A 23,325-nucleotide genomic window follows, 5' to 3' on the forward strand; every position below is an offset into this window, starting at 1 on the left:
CATGTCCAACTATCGAATGTGAAAATCGGCACTTTTCAAAATTTTGATTTGCCACTAATAATTTTATTTCGTATAGCAGCATTGCTTAAGTTATTGTTTTTGACAACTTATTTGTTGGTTAATGACTGCAAATAGTTTTATAGAAAATTAGAGACGAGAAATAATACTTTCATAAAAATTTAAGTACATACATAGATTTAAAAAGCTGCTTGAATACAAAAGTTTTATGAAAATGTCACATTAAACAACTGTCTAAATCTACGTTATTTTTTATAAATAAGGCCGTAAACATTTCCTTACATCGTCAATTTCCATATTCTATTTCTACTCTTTCAATTTCACTGACCAGCGCTGCAAACGATATCAACTAGTAGGCTAACAACCAGAATTGAAATTTAATACGCAAGTACTTACCGTACTACAAGTATACAGAGAGTAGATTTGCTACTCCCTTTTGGCAGCAGCAAATATCTCTCGTACGCGATGAGGGAAAGTAGAGTACGTACTTTGGTGGAGTAATAGCAAGTACGTCAAGTATTTACTCTCTCAACGCCAAGTAGTGTATGTATGCGGAAAAAGAGTAACAATGTGTTGGGAGTAGAGTACAATGCAAGGAGCACTTATTGAACGAAATGCGGCAAATACACTTGCGCTGGACTCTAATGCATAAATATAAAGGTAGAAAAATACTTTTATTTTCTATTCAGTGAGCCATTTTTCTATTGTACCACTCAAAGATCCGTAGGTAGTATATAAATACTAATATTTGTAAGGGTTGGCGTATGTTCGTTTATGGTTTGCTAGCGCTTGGAAAGGAAATTGAAAATTGTTGCAAGCGGAAAGAGTCGGACTGGCGCGTTATTCGTGCAACAGCCACACCTATTACTTGCCGAATTAATTTTCTCTCCGCTTTTGCAATGGGAAATTTGGGCAAGTTTCGAAACGGAATTGGCAAACTGTGCTATTCTTGCTCATTCGCTGGTCTAAGAATAGCCGTTTGTCTTTTTCCCTAAAAACTAGCACAAAGCGGCCTGAAGTCAAAAAGGTTTGATCGGAAAAGTATGCAAGTACGTACATACATACATACATACTGGTACATACATGGCTGTGTCCGTTGGTGGAACATATATGTACATAGATTTACAATTAAGCGATGTTGCACTATTTTCACTATTTTGCTGCAATATGTGGCATAAGGTGTGCCAGCAATCCACTTTGCGATGTTAGTACATTGCATTAGCCAATTTGTAGCGAGCCATAGTCGTCATCAGAGTTGGTGGGTAAAAGGTATTAGTAGCAATTTTATGTGCCTGAGTGGGCAGACACGCGTCCATGGTAATAAGTGCAACAGGGGCATTCGCACACTAATGCACGGCTGCATCTAGCCATTTGCAATATTTACACATGCAATACGTGCTCGAGCAAACGATGGCGCGCTATTTTCCAAATTGTAGGCAGGTAATAGCCGCCCGTGAGGGAAGGTGCGGTAGTGACCAGAACAGTTGGACAGTACCATCGCGTTATAGCTTTATGTGCATTAGTGTGCGGATAAAAAATTAAATAAATAATGCATTTAATCGCCGTAGCCTTGAAAGTTAGCAATTTCGTCTGAAATATGGAATAAACTCTAGAGAAAATTGAAATATATTGTAAAAGATTAAGAGAAAATAAAATTTTGCGAGAAAATAAATGGCTATGGGCATAAAGTTGTGAAAAGGTGAAAATATACCTACTCACTTAAGCATATAGAATAAAATGTGTTCGGATTATTGCATATATATATGCAATACATACAGAGGAATAAGAGTAGATGAATTAATCCAGCTAAGAATTTATACTTATGTACGATTGTTTTTAATTTTAAGGCACAATGGGAAATGATGTTGCTTATGCCAGCTATTCATAAATTTATAGACAGCCATGATGTCAAGGAGTATACCAAGAGGAGTGGGTAGTAATGTTACCAGAACTTTTCAGAGAAAAGTAAAATAAGCTTAAAAATGCCAAAAATCAATACTTGATTTGTAGATAAAAACAAAAATATCTATGGGTATAAATTAATCCCTTTAAATCTGTATTTCAGTCGGTATTTTGATTTCATAACTGTGTCAACTTTTACATAGGAACAACTAATTTTTTACCGACTTCAAATATTTAATTAGAAAGGTTATTAATTCCATTTTCGATGAGTGGTCCCTAGAGTGGTTGAAAAAAATTTTTTTTTTGGAAATTCGTAAACACTACCTCAAATTATTGTTATTTGTGATAAAAAAAGAGAAACGTGTTTTCTTATTAAAAAAAAAAAACAGTTTAGTTAGAGGTCGCGCTGGTCGGTTTTTTATAAAAGCGCTGATGTTCTCAATTCTTTTATTTTCTTGACATGTTAAAATGCAGCTAAAAATTTGTTTTTTACATATAATTACTCTGGTATTATTGGGGAACATTCCCTTAATTACATACCTATCTTGGACAACCCAGAAACCCCCTGGTAACAAGTTCCAACCCATGACAATGTGTAAATCGTTCAGTATCAACGTTTTAATTTTACTAGTATCTTTTCGAGAGCATATTTTCGGGAACTAGACCCGTTCGAATTGTCCAAGACAGGTGTGTAATTAAGGGAAAGTTCCCCAATAATACCAGAGTAATTATATGTAAAAATCACATTTTTAGCTGCATTTTAACATGTTAAGAAAATAAAGAAATTGAGAACACCAGCGTTTTTATAAAAGACCGACCAGCGCGACCTCTAAGAAAACTTTTTTTTTTCAAAATAAAAAAACACGTGTCTCTCTTTTTATCACAAATAACAATATTCTGATGTAGCGTTTATGAATTTCCAAAAAAGTGTTTTTATGAACCACTCTAGTGGCCCATGCTAATTGATTTAGTTCCAAGAGAGACTTCACATAATATTTTTCCAACAAATTAAAACAAAATGTTTCGTCAGCTTTTGCTGGAATATAAAAGTGCGGCGTTTAAACACCAGCGCATCCAAACTTCAATTCCAAAGTTACAAATTTTGATTTAATATACTTAAGAAGACGAACTTCCCTGAAGTGTACGTGTTTATCGCTACAGTTTGGCAGCTTAGGAGATAGTTTGATGTGATCTCTACAAAGTAGGATCCGGCGTGAGACCAACTCGAAAGCGCCTTTATTGGTCAGATCATTTACTACGCAGTTGCCTACAATATCGTAAGGGCCATATCATAAATATGTTTAGGAAAAATAAAAGGCAACGGAAAGAGAGGTCAGGCGCACTATGAGCGGGCAAGGCATTGATTTCGGCTTGGATATAAGAGTAGATGTCATTACCGACGTCGAAAAGTCAGTTGCTTTGCCCTAAAAGCACTACAGTGGTAGGGACCCATCCATGTTGAAGTTTACCGGTGGCTCCGTTCAACTTCTTATCTCCAGAGGGTCAGAAGGTATGTGAGCGACGAGAGACAACAGTCGAAGTTTCAGTAACGTTTCTTAGTGTATTCAGACGTATGAGAGAATCTATATATGAGGCGTTCCATACCCAAATGGACGGGGTTCAGACTTCATGTGCTTGATTTGTTTAAAATTTTTGAGAGTTGATGGACAAACATAAATAATTAATAAATATGAAATTTTAGCTTGATTAATACATTTTTAGAAACTTTTCAGCACAAAAAAAATCGATTTAATAGTTTTCCAAATATCTCGCGAACGCGGCGAGGAAAAAAACTTGAAAAAAAAATCACACATTAAAATTCTCTATGGAAAGAAATATTTTTAAAATTTTTTTCTTGAAAAATTTTTCACATTCAAATTTTTTGGTAAAAAAAAAGAGTTTTTGAAAATATGCCATCTCAAAAAACAAAATTTAAAAAAATCACAATGGCAGCTCTGAGTATCGGGCAATATTTAAGTATAGTTTACAGGCGCACTCAACAATAACTTGAGTTATGAATCTTTTCTACACCGAAGTTGAGTAAAATGGGTACATTACAAATGTACAAGTTTTTTAAATTTTTTTGAGTATGTAGTTTTATAGCCCATTAAATTTTAGTATAATAAAGTGCAAGTTTTAAGCGATTGCAAAACTGGCGTACATTTCTATTTTAATTTTCTTTAAAAATGGTTTTGCGCATAACAATATATCATTATATTCGAATTATTTAATAATTTAAATGAATTATAAAATATGGGTATCAATAGTAGGGGTTTAAAAAGTCGTTAATTAAGCGGGGTTGCCACATATTTAAAAATCGAATTCGAATTCATCAGTTAATTAAAATATGTATCGCAGTGTAAGGATATGCGCCAAATATGAAGAAGAAAAGCAGTCGACTGTTAGGATATTCGAGATTGTTTTAGCTCGGTACGACTTTGGAACGTGTTATTAGAAATATGAAAGTACGGATGACAAGAAATATGAAAATACGGATGCCAAGAAAGAGAGTGTTAAGAAATCTTTACTCTGAACATTAAGAATGTTAGAAGAGGCTTGGCAGGGGTTTATAAAGTGGCCCTCAAATTACTTAATAAGTTGGATGACTTAAAAAACGATGGTATCAATCGAAATCAGGTTGGAAGGGTTTTATTTCTGCAATATATTTAGGAGTGTTTGCATTTTTTTTAAATTCAACTAAGCTTAAATTAAGGCAATTAGGTTACTAAAATATATACATACATCACATATCGTTGTGAATATTCGCTTCCGCATTAATTTTAACGTTCGCATTCGCAATAATCAATGCGGATCTTTTGCGAATGCGAATATTGAAGGGACCGAAAATAACAGTTATTTTTTTTACGAGTTAAACTTGTGCATATATTTTTTTTATTCCGAAATAAAAGTCTTTTCCGGATAATAAACAAACCGGTTATCCTAATTAAACAAGTTTTGTATCAAATGAAACAGGACTTAAATAGCTTTAAAACTGACATGTCTAAACGAGGTTTGTGTATTATTCGGAAAGGACTTTTATTTCGGAATAAAGAATATTTGGCTAAGTTTAACGCGTAAAAAAATTAACTGCTACTTTCGGCCTCTGGAATATTGTGCAAGTGCACTGATAAAACGTATATCTGGCCACTCACAGAAGAAAGGATTAAAAATGAATTACAAAAACTAAGATCGAAAAACGCTAATCACGTTACAGGCACTCCAAATTCAGAAAGAACCAAAAGAATGAGAATGAAGAATTCTTTGGAAAACAGCGGTGTTTAAACAACTATGCTAGATTGTGAAGATGAAAGTCAGGAGGATACATCCGACATTTGCAGTCCCGATGCAATTCTCAAAAGGGAATTATTCCACCGCAATAAAAAACTTAATATAAAACTATATAACTGAGTACAAAGTCCTCTCAACTGTTGCAGCATCAATCGAAAAGAATTTACAATTTTGCCAAGCTTCAAGTTTTTCAAGTTTGTCGCCTCGAGCGAGTAGTTAGTATTTAGTGGCGCAGATTTGATTTGCGACACTTTAAGAAACACTGTAACCCGTAAAGGCAACAACAAAAGTTTTTATTAAAACAATGTTCCAATTTTTTAATTTAAGCACTAAAAAAACATTATATAAAATTTCTAACCTTTCCATTTCTTATTTTCCTAAATCACCTAATTTGGCCGAGCTTCTCCTCCATTGCCTGCCGAGGGACGACCGCTGCTAAGAAAAAACCTTTATTCTATTTTTTTTTGCGATGTTGCTTTGATTAGGGCTTGAACCCAGGCTTTGTGGAGTTGAAGCGCGCACTGCTTACCACTACACCACAGCGGCCGACAGCTCGGCCAAACACTAACATATGTGTTAGCGCCAATCTATTATTATTATTAATAAATCACCTAATTTATCCACCTAAATTATTTCTTAAAAATACTTGACATCCGCATTAGCGGATGTTAGCTTTTTAACATCCGCATTCGCATCCGCGGATGTCTAAAATTCCACATTCGCAACATCCCTAATATATACATATGTATCACAATTTGGGTATCAGACGAAAGAGATTGCAGAAGGTTTTAGTTTGAAAATATTTTGAAAAGAGTTGCCACCTGTTTGAAATTTCGAATTTAGTTAAGTTGTATACAAGGTAGATATATTAAATATTAAAATATTGGTACCAAATGAAAGAGTGTAAAGAAATCTTTAGTTTGAACACTGGAAATATTTTTAAGGTGTTTTAAGAGTGTTTCCACCTGTTTAAAAATTTTTTATGATAAGGATATCAACCGAAATAGGTTTGAAATAGCTTTATTTCTGAACTATATTTAGTGGGTTGCCACATGTTAAAAAACAACAAGTTGCATTTACCAGGTTTAAAGCCGCACTTATAAGGCCCAATCAGCTCGTTGACGGTGGGCTTTAGTCTTTCACACAATACGCTCGATAAGATTTTGCAGAATTGCTACTCGAACCTCGTCAAAGTTAGGCGGCGGTACGCCGACTTCGTCATCATCGAATGGAGGCTCAGGATAGTCTTCTCTACTCCTTTTGGTGCTACTGCCATCCAAAACGACGGAAATCTGTGTCCTAAATACAGTACAAGTATGATTATATAAAACTGAGAAGAGTTGAGGGGACCGCGTATGTCGAGACTATATAGGCAATGAGAACTTGACCTCAAAATTATTTCTTATAGATCTATGAACATACAAAATACATCCAACCGAATACTGCCTTCCGACTATTCAAGACTTGAAATATAATTCCAAAGACCTCTCCAGGTCCTTCTACGGTATCTCTGCCTTAGCGCCACCATATGAATCTGCCAACCTATCTGCTCCATGCGCGCGCAAGGCCTTAGCATTTAGAGTGAATGCCACAAAGGAGAAAGGAGACATTACTCGGCTGCATCGGTCGCCAGGATAAACAGTACAGATATCGCATACCAGTACGGCTTCCGATCTAACAAATCCACCATAGATTTGTTATTCTAAAAATAAGTTACTAAAGTTTTTAACATAGCCAATTTCATTTCATCTTATTTTAAGGTCAGGTTCTTATTATTCTCACCTCGGATCACTATTCATATGGTCCTCCCATTGTGTTCTTTGGCGTCCTTGAAAAACATCCACGGATACCAAGTCAAAGATGTCGTGTAAAGAAGTCACACGACCTTCTGTTTACTTGCTTAAAATCTCGTTTAGACTCGAATGACGAGTACCCTCCTCCTTCCCAATTTACAAAAGCTGAAAGTAGTGCCCAACGTGACTCCACATATCTATATTATTTTGTGTGTATATACAATTTAGTATTGGCTGCCAGAGACGACTTTTGTTGTACAAGTGTTAAGGTCAACAAAAGGCAATATGTGTCGATTAGCATACTAAGGTATTTTTCCGGATTCGGAGCAGTGTGAAAATCTGGCCAATGGCGGATTTACTAGGTCTGAAGCCACAGTGATAACTCTGAATCAGTACATTTAGAGAGGACTTCAGCCTTTCACACAATATCGTCGAAAATTATTTGACAAGATATTTAGGAAAACAATATGCAAAAATATGTATTTCTTAACACTTTTCTATCGCACACGCCTGCGCTTTGGTACTAATAATTTAAAATTAAATTAAATTTAATAATAATTTAAAATTTTATAACTAAACTTTTAAGCCCCAAGCGATATGTGAATAGGCAAGCGATATTTAGTTAAAATTGTGCGTAAATAAGCTCTTAAAATTTTGATGAGAAAAGAGTTCGAGGAAAAAAGTATCAAAATGTTTAATAAGGCAGATGGCAATGAAAAATATGTACACAGGAATGTTTTTAAACTTTTGGCACATTTGAAAACCGCAATGCTGGCAAAAAAGTTTGAAACTAGTTATTTGTACAAAGGAATATTTTGCAAAACTGGAGGAAGCAAATAATAGAAATGAGAACAAAAAAAAGGAAGGAAACAAGGCGAAAAAGAATTACTTGTCTGGCGCGTTTTAATGTGGGCATGTATATGTACATACTAGGGTGGTCCAAAAATACACGTGACAAAGTAAAGTCGGAATTTTTATGCTCTCACCATTAGGATTGTTCTATACTTAAAAAACCATACCCCTATTTTTTTATTTTAAAATCAAAAAATTTTTAGAGGTCGCTCAAAACGCTTAAAGATTTCCATGTATTTATAAGGGGAAAAACAACTTTTCTTAAAAATAGTATATAATTCTTGAAAATAAATATTTGTCGACCGGAAAACTATTTTTCCGCAATTATTATTTTAACCATTTTTGCATAGTAACTATATTTTATAGTGATGCCAGAAAATGTAATGGGAGGATCAATAAAAAGCTTTACTATTAAAATATGGTTACATAAAAAATTGGGTATTGTTATTGGAAGTCTCCTGAAGAGCACCGGAGTTTTCCGATCGAAAAATATTGATTTTCAACAAATCGATACCAGTTCCAGAAAAGGTTGTTTTCCCCTTATGAAATACATGGAAAACTTTCGAGCGCTTTAAGCGACCTCTAAATATTTTTCAGCGTTTTTATCAACTTGCAATGTTGTTGTGATATCAAAAAAAAAGATGGGTGTATTTTTTTCTATATAGAACAATCCTTGGGGGTGAGAGCATTAAAATTCCGACTTTACTTATTTTGTACCACTCTAATACTACATACACATGCACATATAGATGATGTGCAATCTTTGCAGTCATAAATTTATTTTTATGGGAAATGAAAAAAATTACGAATGTTGTGCAATGCTAAATGAAAAGTGGGAAAAGTTATGAAAATAGATTTCGGAAAAATTCAACAAAAAAACTGTTTCGGTGAAATATTGAAATACTCAACTACATCAAGATGCTAATTTACGTACATACATGTCTATTATATGGAACAGTACTAAACGGTGTATCAAACTTTTACCCTTTCCGTGTCAAATAAGCTGATTTTTAAAGATTGCTGAAACCACAAACAAACAATTAAAGTTCTTTAATATTTATGGTGATTTCGTTTCTACTAAAAAAGTCACCTTTTAATTGCCCGTTTCTCTTTTTTTGTTCGACTCCAGATTAAAGGCAAACGGTGAGAAAATTTTGTGTTCGTTTCTTAAAATATCACACTCTTGTAAGGCAAAAAACGGCACATCCTCTGCCCTGCGAAGCTTTGTTAGGGGAGATGCCCTAAAAATCAGATGGTTGTTTGAAAAGACAATATTATGAAACGCGTGATCTAGACAAGGACAAGCAGGCAAAAACATGCCTTTTTACAGGGTTGAGTGCAGTGATCAGACTTTAAAAAAATTCTGTGTGGTAAATCTGGGAAAAAATGTGGTAGATTTAAAAAAAATGTGGTAGATCTCTGGGTTTGGATCAAACTTTCTACAAAAATTAAAAAAACGCTGCAAGGTTTCACCTAAATGGCAAACTGTTTAACTAGACTCTAAAAAAAATTTAATTTTAGTATAATAAAGTGCAAGATTGAAGTTGCTAAAAATTCCGTTGAGTTTTAGCAATTTTTTTCAGTGACAGTGTAAAGCAGTTCGATTCATATTAGGATATATTTCGAACATATTTTAAGAGACTATTTCAACCTTGCGGAGTGCTGCCAGCTTTTCTCTTTATCACATCACGAAGTAGCGAACAAATGAGGCACGTTCCAGAAACAGCTAGTTGGGATTTGCTGAATTTGACAATTCTCAAGTAAAAGTAAACAACGCCTCAGAAACCTTAGATGCACTTAAATTTACCAATACTGTCACAAAAATCTCCGTTTTTTAATTTTTTCGCTATTAATTCTTTTTATAAACGATATATTTTGCAATTTAACCAAATAAGACCGCGTTTTCTGTCGAAAAATTTAGAAAATTTACTGTTTTACAGTTTGTTTTATCCTCTCATTCGGCTTTGTTTACTTTTACTTGAGAAATTTCATCGTCGCCAGGAATCCGGAATCTTGTATTATATCATTCTTGTTACCATATCCTGTTTAGCGTTGGACAATTTTTGCTCTTGAAATTAGGAAAATTTTGCCAAGCAAAAATGAAACTACTTAAAAACGCGAATATGTATGTAGTAGATTTCAGACCTTGAGTGGTAGATGTGGTAAATGCTCAAAAAAGTGGCAGATCTATCACAATGTGGTAGAAGTCCGATCACTGGTTGAGTGTAACATTAAACACCGGGGGTGGGCAATATTTTTGGAAAAAATGAAATCACCATTAGTTACTTACATAAGGGTCATTCCATGTGGAAGAGGAAATTGACATAAATTTTTAAGTGTATCTAGAATTTAGTAGTAACATATAACTTTTACTTCATAGACTACGTTGTTTGAAAATAAGAAAATAAAGGAAATAAAGCGAGAAAGCTGTGTTTATAATTTCACCATGACAGTTACATACTTTAAGCCATGATATAAAAAAGAAGGTACATAGTTACATTCTCACTTTTTGGGCGCCATATGAACTACCTTACAATTAAACAGATTGTGAAATTTCATGCTACCATACCTTTTCCCCAAAAATCTTTTTTCGTCAAAAAAAAATATAACTTTCAAAATTAAAAGAAAATTTATTTTATTGTGAAATTGGCTGTTAGTTCCTTAAGAAATAAAAAATATGAGCTGCTTATTTCCTGAGTGCAAGAGCACGAACACATTCGCGTGGAATGGCTGGAAACTTGCAGATTGAGCGGAGATGTATTGCCTAAGGTGCCGTACGTCTGCTCATTGCATTTTTCAAGGGGGAAGATTTCGCTTACGAAGAAGGTCGCAAGATTAAGCCGGAGCGCTGTGCCGAAGTTTGAAATGTAAGCATTGCAATTGCTTATAATGGGTAGATTATGGGTTGCAACGCAACCAGTTGCCATCTGCAATACCTGTTCAGTCACTGGAAACCCAACTGAAGTTCGGTTACCATCCGTAATCGACCCATAACAAAGACTAATTTAATTTGTTGTTGTTGTAGCGGCTACTAAACCCCGCTCGGGTCGGCATGGCTTTCAACGTTGTCGTCAGGCTAAGCTAAAGGGTGGCCCAGGAAGTGTGCACCTTCCATAGTGTCTGTTCACAGGAACACGGGTGTTAGCTGGGTGGGGTTTTTAGGGGCATGCGAAGAGGTGCCGTGAGTCATGTGGCGACTCTCCATATGCCAGGTACTCATTGGGCACATCTGCGTTCACTCTGCTTTAGCTGAGCCTGACGACAACGCTGATGGACAAGCCGCCCCGAACGAGGTTTAGTAGCCGCTACAACAACAAAAACAACATCAAATTTTGTGAAAGAAAACGATTTTGTGGAAGGATCTTCAAAAAAAATGAAGAAAATTACAACCTAGAATAATGTTTTGTAACATGTTATGTAAATTTGTATATGTTGTTTAAAATAAAATGGCTTAGCAAACAAATCATTATTAATTAACATCTAAAGCTTTTTGATAAATAAATGTATGAAAACTGGATTTTATGTTACTTTTTCATCTTTCTTAGGCGCTTGAAAAAAATTAATTTAAATTTGTTTATGGATCACATCAACCTGCTATTTGTATGTAAAGATTAAAAAAATCTCCCTTCCCAAAAAATTCCTATGTGGCAAAGCTGCACTTAATATTTACATTTGGAGAAATGTCAAAAATCTGCTTTATAATCAAAAAATAGTAGTAATGAAACTACCTAATTTTTTGTATCATGCTTTAAGCCAATCGTAATGACATATCCCACCAGTCAAAATTATAAATATTTCTATGACGATTATATAAACGAATATTATCAGCATATGTATGGATGTACTAATTAAAAAGCTCAAAATTTTAATGAAACTTTGTAAAATCTTGCTAATTTTTGTATGTACAAAGTTTGACATTTTGACTTACATGGTCCTTATTAGATAACGAGCTAAACTTTCATAAAAAAATCGAAAAATGTAATAATTGAATGGGGAATAGCCAAGGAATGCTAAAATGTCTCTTCCCTATTTATATTTTCGCCACTGTATCTACAGCTTATTTATTTTATATCCATAATTTTTTGGGGGGAATTAGTATTATTTTTTATATTTTCACTTAATTCAAGTTGGAATCGTTTAATTAAAAAGCACTTAACAAATTATTATAAAAACCTCAAAAAAATTAGACAAAAATTATAAGCTACAATATGGCGACAGTGCCAGTTTGATAGAATAAAACATAACTAAAAATCATAGAAAATAACGATACTGGTTATGGTTATGGCTCCCGTATATATTTACTATGCCTTTTGGGATAACGAACGTGCTGCCACGTTTGTACGAAAAATTATTTTTCGGGCCAGAGTACAGGGAGAATATTATTAAATTAGTAAAGAAAACACTAAAAATCGGGATTTAATCGGTACAAAATTAAAAAATCGGAACACTTATACGGCCCGACTTTCGAAAAAATTCAGCGGGGCTATCTTCTGAAAAACGATACTGCCCGCCAAAATCGGTACGAATAGTCACCGTAATTATATGTAGCTATTCGGCAAATCTAGGAAAAAGGTTAAAGAGTAGTGTACACTTACATAAAACTACCTACATATATGCGTGCGAAAAACGTGTAAAATATATGCCAAGATTTGTGAGAGTGAAAATATAAAATAAGAAATCCACAACACTAAACAAAAAAAGGACTGAAATGAAATGCAAATGAATGCAAAAAAGTGCGGAAGTAGGCGCCGGTTGTGTTAACTATACATATATTCCACTTAACAAGCGCCAGAGCTAAAAGAGAAACAATATAAAGTAAAAAAAAATAGCAAAATAGTTACAAAAAACCTTCATTAGTTATTTTAATACAGCGTAGTCTGTTTATATTTTGAGCCAGCGTATGCAGCAAATGTAGAAAGCAAGTTTATTATCTGACACCAACATGCCTATGCACATACATATATGTATATACATATGTATGAGTACATTAGACCGTATCTCAAAAAAAAGCGTTCGTTCCAAGCGAACTTGAATACTCACTAGGAGGGTATCTCAGGAAAGTAAATTTTTTTCGGCAGCTGATTAGTGATGACAAAAAAATTTAATAATCGATTAATCGTAAGAAATTAACCGATTAATCGGTCATTTCGATTAAAATCGAAAATTAATAAAAACCATTTATAAGTTATAAAAACTGACTTACATAAACCCCGTGTCAAAATTATAGCGCACGACAATTTTTTTTTGTTGTTTAATTTTAGTTACTTTTTTATAGCTAATTCATTAGCAAAAAAACATATAAACATAACTATATCAAACTTTGTGCAACATAAAAAAAAAATTAACAAAATTCCAGCTTTTTAATTAGATTTCTTAGAAATATTTTCAGTATGCAGTTAAATTTTTGTTTGAAAAATTCCCAGACTGAAGTATTTGGCACTTACCGCTGATTTTTTGGTATTATTCTGTTTGGTAATGGCGTTGCTGATTTTCTTCCATATTAAAAATAAGAAAATGCGCAACACCGAATTTGGAAAATAAAATAAAATATGTGCATACCTGGGTTGTGATTTTTTAGTAGCTACTTAGGTTAAGCTTGTGTTGCGGTTTTTGGCAAAAATATCGTTTAAAAAATTTGCAGAATACGAGAATGTGCAAAACATCTCAACTTTCTTTGATTCATACATTATAGTGTGTGTAAATTAGTATATTTTTGATGGTTTCTTTTCGATTATTTTGAAAAATTAATCGGTTAATCGCTCTATTAATCGAACGGAAAAATTCGATACAATTAAATCGTTAACCGAATGAAAATAGCCGATTATAATCGGTTATTCGATTAATCGTGCCATCACTACAACTGATAAAAACAGCTGGTTGGTTTCAAGAATCCACAAAATTGAAATTGAAATTGAATTGTTAACAAAAATTCTATCAGCTGTTTTTCTAACTTGTAAGTTTCTGGAATTTTCCTGTTCGCGAACTATTCTGTATATTTTTTTCTTGTGAGAGAAAAGAAAACATTTCGCCGGAATTTTTCTGTGGATATTTTTTACTTTAGATTTTAACCGAATATACCTATTATTAATATTATAATAATAGATTGGCGCTTACACATACATATGTTAGTGTTTGGGCGAGCTTCTCCTATTATGTGTTAGAAAAATAATCTGAATGTCAAGTTATAACCCATTTTCAAGAAAAATTTTAAGAAATTTACTTTAAACAACGGCTAACCATTAGTAATAACGTAATGGAGGAAACATTTAGACTTTTTTAATACCGTTGCAATGGTGTATAATTTATAGAAATCGGATATCAAATAAAAAAGTTGTAGAAAAACGCCGATTTAGCCGTTGTCAAAAAAATGTGTACTTTCCTTTCAGAGAGTGTTCAAAATCGCTTGAAAGAAATTAATTTTTTTTGTTGTCCATACATCTTGATACGGTCTAATGTAGATACATACATATTTCCTTGTACATAGTTAAGGTCAAAGTCTCAGGAATCTACTTTAAGTTTTTATTTATATGCTAAGCGTGCTGAATGCCGAAATAGAAGATGTCAACACTAGCATTTAATGTACCTTGCAACATGTGTTACATAAGTTTTCCTTTTATTTATATGACCACACGTGGCGTATGAGCAACGTGCGCCATTAAATATGAGTATATACATACATAATGAGCATGTATGCACATACGAGCACTTACATGCTTAAGACCACAACTAAATACATACGAACATATATTGTACATAATTACACATTTACATATGTGCTTCGTAGGATAATGAAGCATAATAATCGACACGTCATTACTAACAACAACCACAATAAAAAACACAATCGCCCAAACTGGTAGATATAAATATATGTACAAGCTAACAACAATAGAACTAACGAATAAAGCGGCAGCTTTTGGGGCTATAGTACTCGTGGTAAATATTTTAAATACGTATGGTGCTTAAAGATGTTCTTCAAAAACATTCGAAAAAAGGGTTTCCTAATGCATTAGAATACAACTCCACAACAAGCTTTTCAGGCGTTTGGCGCTTTTCAGGCTTTCAGCTATACAAATAATCTATTGCTGAAAAAATAATGCCTAATTTGCTAGGAAGAGATCTGGTGGGGCACTAGTTGGCACAAAATTGCCTAGATGCCTACATCGCCAATAAATCTCGGTAGAACTCTCCTGCATCAGAGCTATCAGCAAAAATTGGAGACCGAAATCCAATAGTCTCGCATAGATTTACATTGCGTTAGTGAGATCAATTCTTTTTTATGACGAAGTCGTTAGGTGGAAAATGCCAATAAAATAGACAATGTTTAACAAGTGTAACGAAGAAAACAGCAACCACAACTTTCAACATGCTACCAAATTTTCTATTGACGCGACCATAGCTGTCTGATACAGTGCGATACAATTCCTAGTAATGATATCTACATTTTCACTGGCACGATGAAAATAATAGTAGTAGATGAGAACCTTGCGCGCCATGGTACAGCAATGCTGAGCCAGGGATATACTTTGTATCCTTCATCAAAAATGTAGGATTTTATTTAATGAAAGTTTCAGAGAAATTTCCAATAAAATGTGACAAATGGTGTCAACTGCTTTTATTGCCACAACACCTTGGCCAACTATAAATGCTAAATACAAAAAGTCTATTCTTAACGGATAATTTCGGCAACTGTCTTTACCACCACATTTTTTCGAAAAATAACGGCGTTTTCTTTTCTACTGAAATATATTGCCTTCTAATTCAAAAGGTAACATTTTTTGTAGGGAAGAAAGCGCCATAAGATAGCTCTTTTCAGTCCTTCAAAAGACTAATTGTAAGATCTGCTAGTGAGGAGGCAAAAGACAAAAGTCTTTCGTAAGACAGTTGTCTATTCTGGCAACTACATATATTAAAAGCTCTTTACTGTCTCTCGAAAGACTAATTGAAAGATCTGCTAAAGATCCATAAAAATATTCGAGAACTGTATTTCAGGGAGGTAAAACAACACAAATGGTAATAACGCAAATTTGTGCTATTTCCCAATTGAATATGAAATAAGACAAATTTTCTTTATATATAGTGCACATAGGTAGTCACCCAGTCACATTTGACAAAAGGTAGTACATGAACAGGTTAAATGAACGGATTTGTAAGACTACAATTTTGAAAGTGCCAAGAGTCGCGGCGGTCCGCGTACGCGCGCCGCGTCGCGAGCGCGACGTCAAACGCGTTTGACGTCGCGCTCGCGTACCCGCACCTGTCCCCTCCTTTCGTAATTATGCACTCATGGCTTTATAATCGTTTAGAAAAAATAATAACAATAAAATGACACTAGCTCACTTCTGAAACTGCTTTTTAATGTCCAAGTAATGGGAACTATTGCGTATGGTGTTATTGCATGCACCGCACCCATGATGGAATTATACCAGGTGAAGTAATATTAGAGTGGGAAGAAAGATTTTAACACTGCTTTATTTAAAAGTTTGCCTATAAATTGTGACTATAAGGCAGCCGAATGTCAGCAAATAAAGCGAGAAAGCTGTTTTATTACTTCACATGTTTATTGCGCCATGGCTGCATGCAAAGATTTTAAGGATTTCCAGCAATATTTCCAACATATTAAAAAGCATGCAGACAAACTTACAAAAGCGCTATGTCCAATTTGCAGAGCAGTTATTAAAGACGACGCTTTGCCTATATATTGTTAAACTTTTCATAAGTAAAAATAAATGTTTAATTGTATTTTTGGAATAAACAAAGTTCTTTTTCCTTCTGTCAGTAAACTGTTTTTGTTACAAATAGTATGAATAAGCAGGGGGAAATAAGGCAAAAAACTCAGATTTTGGTATTATTTCCCAATTAAAAGTGAAATAAAGCAAATTTTGCGTTATTGCCGACTTCAATTCTCACATAACAATTTAAGCGGTGACTGTCAGTCCGTCCGTCCGTCTGTGGACACGACAACTCGAGTAAAAATTGAGGCACCTTAACGAAACTTGGTACGTGAACTTCTTTCGGGAGTAGGACGGATGGTATTGAAAATGGGAAAAATTGGGCAATAACCACGCCTACATTTCATATAACGGTAACTGCGATACTGAAAATTTTTCACTCAAAATTGATATTTACAATAACTTTTAGACGAAAAATGAGAATATTATAAATTTTTGGAAAATGGACGTAGCCACGCCCACTTATATATGTATATCTTGGTAACCACTACACCAATTTATCCCAAACCTGGCAGTTATTGGCCTTGGTACAACATATAATATCGAAGAAAATTTTCTAAATTGGACCATAACCACGCGCACATCCCATATAACGGTTATTTAGAGAAATAAGAAATCTGCGGCAAATTAGTAAATACTAAAGATAATTTATTCAAAATTCATGCTTGCAATAATTCTTCACCAAGAAATACGTTTATGATAAAATTTTGGAAAATGGGCGTGGCAGCGGCCACTTTTCATAAAACGATAAATCTCAGAAATGTGTATAAGTTTATCTCATTATGTCTAGCTAAACGATAATAAAAATAATCAACCATTGTTTATACCCGCATTTTGGCACACTGGCATAATTCTGTGTTGATCAATAGCACACTGATGATTTGGCAATAACCTGTTTCATCTATGGAAACAACACTTATGGGGCAATGTTTATTGTAACAATATTCATCATATCTCACGTACGATGCAAGAACATTTTTTCTTTGAATCACCATACCCTAAGCATTGTTGAGGCTGTTCCCATTTGAATGAGGAAATATCAACATTTACTTTATTTAAATTTTCTTTTTTTCGCTTTTGAAAAGGTATCTAATAATGTCAATTGACTTTATGTCGCACCAGTATGCGAAATAGTGTCAATTGACCTTATTTCCATTGATATTGTTTTTATACGCATGCCTAAAACATATCTTCTTTGTGTACATATTAGGGTGGTCAATGGTCTCAAAGTTTTCCATGTATTTTATATGGAAAAAAACCTTTGTCAGAGTGGTATTGAATTTTTGAAAATCAATATTTTGCGATCGGAAATCTCGGACAGTCTTCAGGAGACTTCCAATAATGATACTTAATACTAACGATATTTAATGGGTTTCCATTGCATATTAAGGGGTTTTTGGGGGACCTATAAAATATAGTTGCTATGAAAAAGGTGTGAAATAAACAACTGGGTACTATTATTGGGAGCCTTTTGAAGAGATCGAAAAATGTTGATTTTCAAGAATTCTATATCATTTCTACGAAAAGTTGTTTTTTCCCATATAACATACAAGGAAGACTTTAATCGCTTGAGCCACCTCCAAACATTTTTTGGTTTCTAAATAAAAATAAGGGTATATTTGTTCGGTATAGAACAATTCAAACGGGTGACAGCATTAAAATTCCGACCTTGCTTTTTCACATGCATTTTTAGACCACTTTTAATGTATATTCTGGTATTATTTCTCCCTGAGAGGTGACAAATATTACAGCTAATGCAAATTCTTTATAGGCTACACTCTAAAAAAAATTGAGTAGATTTCCTACCCAAAAGGTAGGTTACTGATTTCCTACCTTATTATTCGCGAAATTACATGCTTGATTGTTCAACGAATAGTTTGTTTAAATTTCGGACTTTTTAGAGCGTAATATAGCTGCTTTGGTGTACGTAGATTTACTACGAAAGTGTGTACAAGCTACAAAATACACATCAGCTGTTTGATTTCACCCGTAGAATGGTGTAAAGCCGCTAACAAAAAGGATTTTTACACACGAAAATGAGTAAATGAAAAAAATATATATTCATCGTGTAAACTTACCAAAAAGTTTTAAAAATAAACAAAAATATACTCGATTTAAAGTCGCATTTTTAAACAGATTTTTTAGAGTGTAGTGCCTTTTCAATGGTATTTAAAATGAATGAAAAGCAATGCTAATAGGCGTGCTTTTCTAAGAGACATGCTGACAGCTAGCAAAATTCTTCATATGTATAAATATTCTGCTGGATTTGCATATCCAGTAGTCTTTACCTATACCAGAAAATATCTATGAATTCTATTGGAGGATTTTTTTTTTAATACGAGCAAATACTAGACATTTTTATTGTAATTTTGTAGTAAACTATTGCCTACTTGAAACTATTTCTTCCACGAAATGTAGTATATTTTTCCATGACATCGTTTAACTTTGTGTAATTAATCGCCTTTGAGAATAAAACAACATTACTTTTTGGTCACGAACTGAAATGGCAATCAATTTTGTTGTCTCAGTCCACTCTACAGTGTTCCAATGTATGGGAGATGGAAAGGCAGAACTCAAAGCATAGCAACGGGTGATTTAAATTCCAATTCTTGCATTTTTCTCTCTTCATCTCCTGCATCGTTATTCCCTGTATTTGTATGTATAGCATTTTACTTACCTACAGTAGATGCCAATCATGACGAGACATGGAAAATAGAAGCTGATACAACTGGAGACGACCGCATAGGTTGGCGTCAGGTCCAGCGCGCACGTGGGATACCGTTTTCCATTATCCTCAACGATTAACGGCTGCTCCGGCCGATGCAGACCCAAAGAGATTGGCACAAACGAGACAAATGCGGCCAGCAGCCAAATGGCGGCAATTGTAATGATTGCGATGCGTCGTGTCACCCAACGGCCATATCTGTGGAAGACAAAGAAAGATAGAGAGAAAATGATAAGAAGAGAAGTAACAAGGCAGAGCACGAAGTGTGGTCGGAATAAATTGCAAAGGAGGAGAATTTTTATTGTGTAGGTAAATCAAATGCGAGTTTGAATATGGCTGTATATATGTAGATAACTGTGAGTGTGGTTGTGGGCGTTGTTTGAGTGTGATCGACTTTTGACTTTTTGCCAGCAATGTAGTGAAAGTTAAGCCTTCTGCTGACGACTATGTTTCTATGTTTAATTGTTGTGGCAGAAAAATGTCTGATGTATGATGTTGCGGCCTCTATTGTGTTGCTACGCTGGTTTTTCTACTCTTTTTGAAAGCCGACGACGGCGCGCGCTGTGCTGTGGGAGCGGTTCGATGACCAGATGCCGTGTGATGGGAAAATAGCAATTTTCTCAGTGCAGATACTCATTTTTCATTCAGTTTGCAATTGAAGAATTGTTAGCAATTTTTATAGGCTAATTTTTTGAAGTGGGTTTTTGAAATATATCTAGCACTAACAGTCGCAACAGAGAGTTGTGGTCAATAAAAAGCAAAAGAGCTAAAAAAATGCAAAAACCGCATCAATCAATGTCTTTTCGGGCTTAAGCTTACAAGACAACAGCCGCTAACTTTTGTCTTTTTTTTTGTTTTTCAAGAAAAAGAGAATCTTAACCAAATCTCACTTTCAGTTTTAGCCTAAGATAATAGCCACAAGCGGCACACCTTGATTCTAAACCAATTTGAGTTTTTACAAACTTTTCTTGATGCCTTTTTGCGCACTTTTTCTCATTCCTCTTAAATTAACTGTATCATTTTAATCGTTGCTGCTGGTATGGTTGAGTGTAATTCTGCTGCATTACTCTTTCCGTTTAATGAAGCGCATAATGCTAATGAAAATGAGTTCGCAGGATGATTCGTAAAAATTCAAATACGCAATTCACATTGTTCTCACAAACAACCAGACACCATAAAAACACAAATCCGCAATCTCGAAAATAGACAAAACAAGCTCATTTTGTTGTATACTTAGGTTCTTTTCTGCTTCTTCCCCGCCGTATTTGCGAAATTGCTATTCAAGTGACTTGACTCAATTCATTTTCTCTGCATGAAAATGTAATTTGTATGCTTTGACTAGCATGCGCTGAGAATATGTAATCAGTGCATAATCAGTGTGGTATTTTTTGCATTAAAAAAAAAACAAAAACAAAAGTTGGCTTGTATAAAGTTAAGTGTATGGAAACTTCCACGGTTTGTATTTTTACAAAGGACGTTTTTTCAACTTTTTCATTGCATATATGCAAGCAGTTTTTAGTTGGTCTAATAAAGATTATTGGTTTGAAATTAAAAATTACACCACAATGATATAAATATATTTGAGCATTTTTAATAAAAAGTTATATCAACATATATCTATGGTAAATCCAAAATCATTTTCAAACCCAATATCCTAAATAGATAATATTTAGTTTAAATAAATAGCACAAAAGAGATAATGTACTTAGTTTGGCCAACCACTTGGCGACTTGTGATCAGCAGTGTAATTCTGACAGTCGCTACGTTAAATTTCCGTCGCCAAAATTCTCTAAATGAAAAGCAGTGGAGCCTAAAAGTATACTACAGGGAAAAGTAATAGCTGCGATGGCTAATCTGCCAAGGGCCAGTTTTTCAGTGCACGGTCGTGGTTTAAACTCAGTTTAAACGCCCGATCTTGGCTGGTTTAAACTACGATCAGCCAATCAAATGTCAGCCAGCTGTTTAATTTAAACTCAGTTTACTTAAACTAAGTTTAAACTGGTACTGAAAAACTGTCCCTAAATCTGGCAGTATGATGGGCATGTAAGCGAATGTGGCGTGCTGTTAGGCGCGCCTGAAATTCTTTTGGAGATTTTTGGTAATCAAAATTAGCGATAGCAAATGATGGGATCTGGCTGCACTACTGACAATCACATCGATACGAGAGAACAGAATCTCTAAAGAAAGCAGTGAAATATACAACATGGAAAAGTAACAGATGCAATGCCAAATCTAGCAGTATGAGGGGCTTGTGAGTAATTGTTGCATGTTATTAAGTACACGTGATATTCTTTTGGAGATTTTTGGCGATCAAAATTTACGATAGTGAATGATGGAACTTGTAAAATATGACCAATACTTTACGAGTATACTCATATCTTTCACACCGCACAACGCCATTTCTGATGATTGGGTGATGCTACATGATACTAGCCTAATTTTAAGGACAATTTCAAAGCTGTGATTTAAATTTCAGTATCAAATCTAGTTTAGAAAATATGAGACATGGGCCTTTTTACAGTAACACAATATATTTCTTTTTATTCTAATTTTATTAAGATTTCATGTTGAAAAAACTTTCTTTTGTAAAACTTCCCTTTAGAGGTTGAAGGCTAAAGGTTGAGCTGTTTTACATTTTAGTGGTCCGATTGTAGAAAGCGGATGCCTACGTGTTCGTCTCGGTGAGGAAAAGGTGGCTAGGTCTAAAGAGAGTTGCCACCTGTTAAAAAATTTAATTATATTAAATGGATAGGATAAATCAAATATCGCAAGAGGATTGCCACCTGATTCAAATAAGGTAAATGAATTACTACAATATGAGTCTCAATCGAAATCGTTTTAGAAAGGCCCCATTTCTAAACTACATGTATTCGGGTTTCCACCTGTCTATAAAATTAAATAAAATTTGAATTAAGAGAATTAGGTAATTGAAATATGCATATTGAATTGAATGTGCATATGTATCACAGCATGGCTGAAGAGGGTTGTCACCTGTTTAAAAACGTTTAAATAATTTAATAAGTTAATTGAATTAATTTCTAAACTTTGTTTAGGAGGGCTGAAACCTGTTTAAAAAGTCGAATTCAAGTTAAGTTTCATATACAAGTATATTACAAATGAAAGTAAAGCCAGCTAGTTTGTTTTTTTTTTACATGGAGAAAACGAGCAACACCTTCAACAAAAAAAAATTCGAAAATTAACGGCATCTTATAGCCATCCCAAACTTGCTCTTACAAAGCTCGAAATTTTTACGAAAGTTTGTTGATTTGTTTTAATTTTCACACAAATATACTATCGCTAGCTTAGAGTGAAAAGTTGCTAACTCCCAATTTAAAAATTGTACATGAGAGGAAAATAAGTTCTTTTATCTATTTTCTTCAAATATTTCGCAAAACTTTGAATACAACATTTTGCCTGTTTAAAGCAAAGCAAAACTCCATACGAATCAGAGGGATTCGATCTTTAGTAAAAGACTTTGTACTATTTTGGGCTTATCGAATTTTCTGAACATTTTTTGGACTTAGCAAATTTTCCTGTCATTGATTATAAACGAGAAAACATAAAATAAAGACGTTTATCCTTTACGAAATGATGCATTTTCAATTTCTCTAGCCTCCTGTATCAAAATATGAGTTTTCATAAAAAGTGGACTTAGCAACTCTTCACTCTAAGTCAGCGCTATACTTTTATAAACAAATAACTATTATTAAAAAATATTAAGACAAATGATCAAATCGTATCAAAATGTGAGTGTCGTAAAGTTATGAAAAGCACTATATTTATATACAGATCTCTTACGATAGATTTCAGGAAAAACTTTCAGGTAAAGTTTCCTTCACGACAAAATTGGAAAAGTGCAGCTGTACTGAATGCAGCTAAGCGAATATTCAGTATTCTCAGAGACATGCTTTGACATGTTAATTAATAAATCGCAATGTCATACATTAAACATGACTAAATTTTTGCTGGAAAGCCCCTGCATTGCCCGAAGCTCATGAGTTCGATGTCCGTATAG

At 34.1% G+C, this 23,325-nt stretch overlaps 1 protein-coding gene across 1 annotated transcript in view; it reads right to left on the reverse strand.

Annotated features, from left to right (window-relative positions):
* Positions 1-19,947, reverse strand: part of LOC108359325 (dopamine receptor 1-like) — a 24,118-nt gene extending 4,171 nt beyond the window's left edge. Inside the window, exons 1-2 of the mRNA XM_017611147.1 lie at positions 19,844-19,947; positions 19,263-19,508 (exon numbers count right to left, since the gene is read on the reverse strand). Of these exons, the coding sequence (XP_017466636.1) occupies positions 19,263-19,508; positions 19,844-19,947 (350 nt within the window). The remainder of the gene's footprint in view (positions 1-19,262; positions 19,509-19,843) is intronic.
* Positions 19,948-23,325: the final 3,378 nt, after the last annotated feature.

The sequence above is a fragment of the Rhagoletis zephyria genome, unplaced genomic scaffold (genome assembly GCF_001687245.7).
Source record: "Rhagoletis zephyria isolate East Lansing unplaced genomic scaffold, Rhagoletis_zephyria_1.1 Rzeph_scaffold_00374, whole genome shotgun sequence".
Lineage (NCBI taxonomy): Eukaryota > Metazoa > Arthropoda > Insecta > Diptera > Tephritidae > Rhagoletis > Rhagoletis zephyria.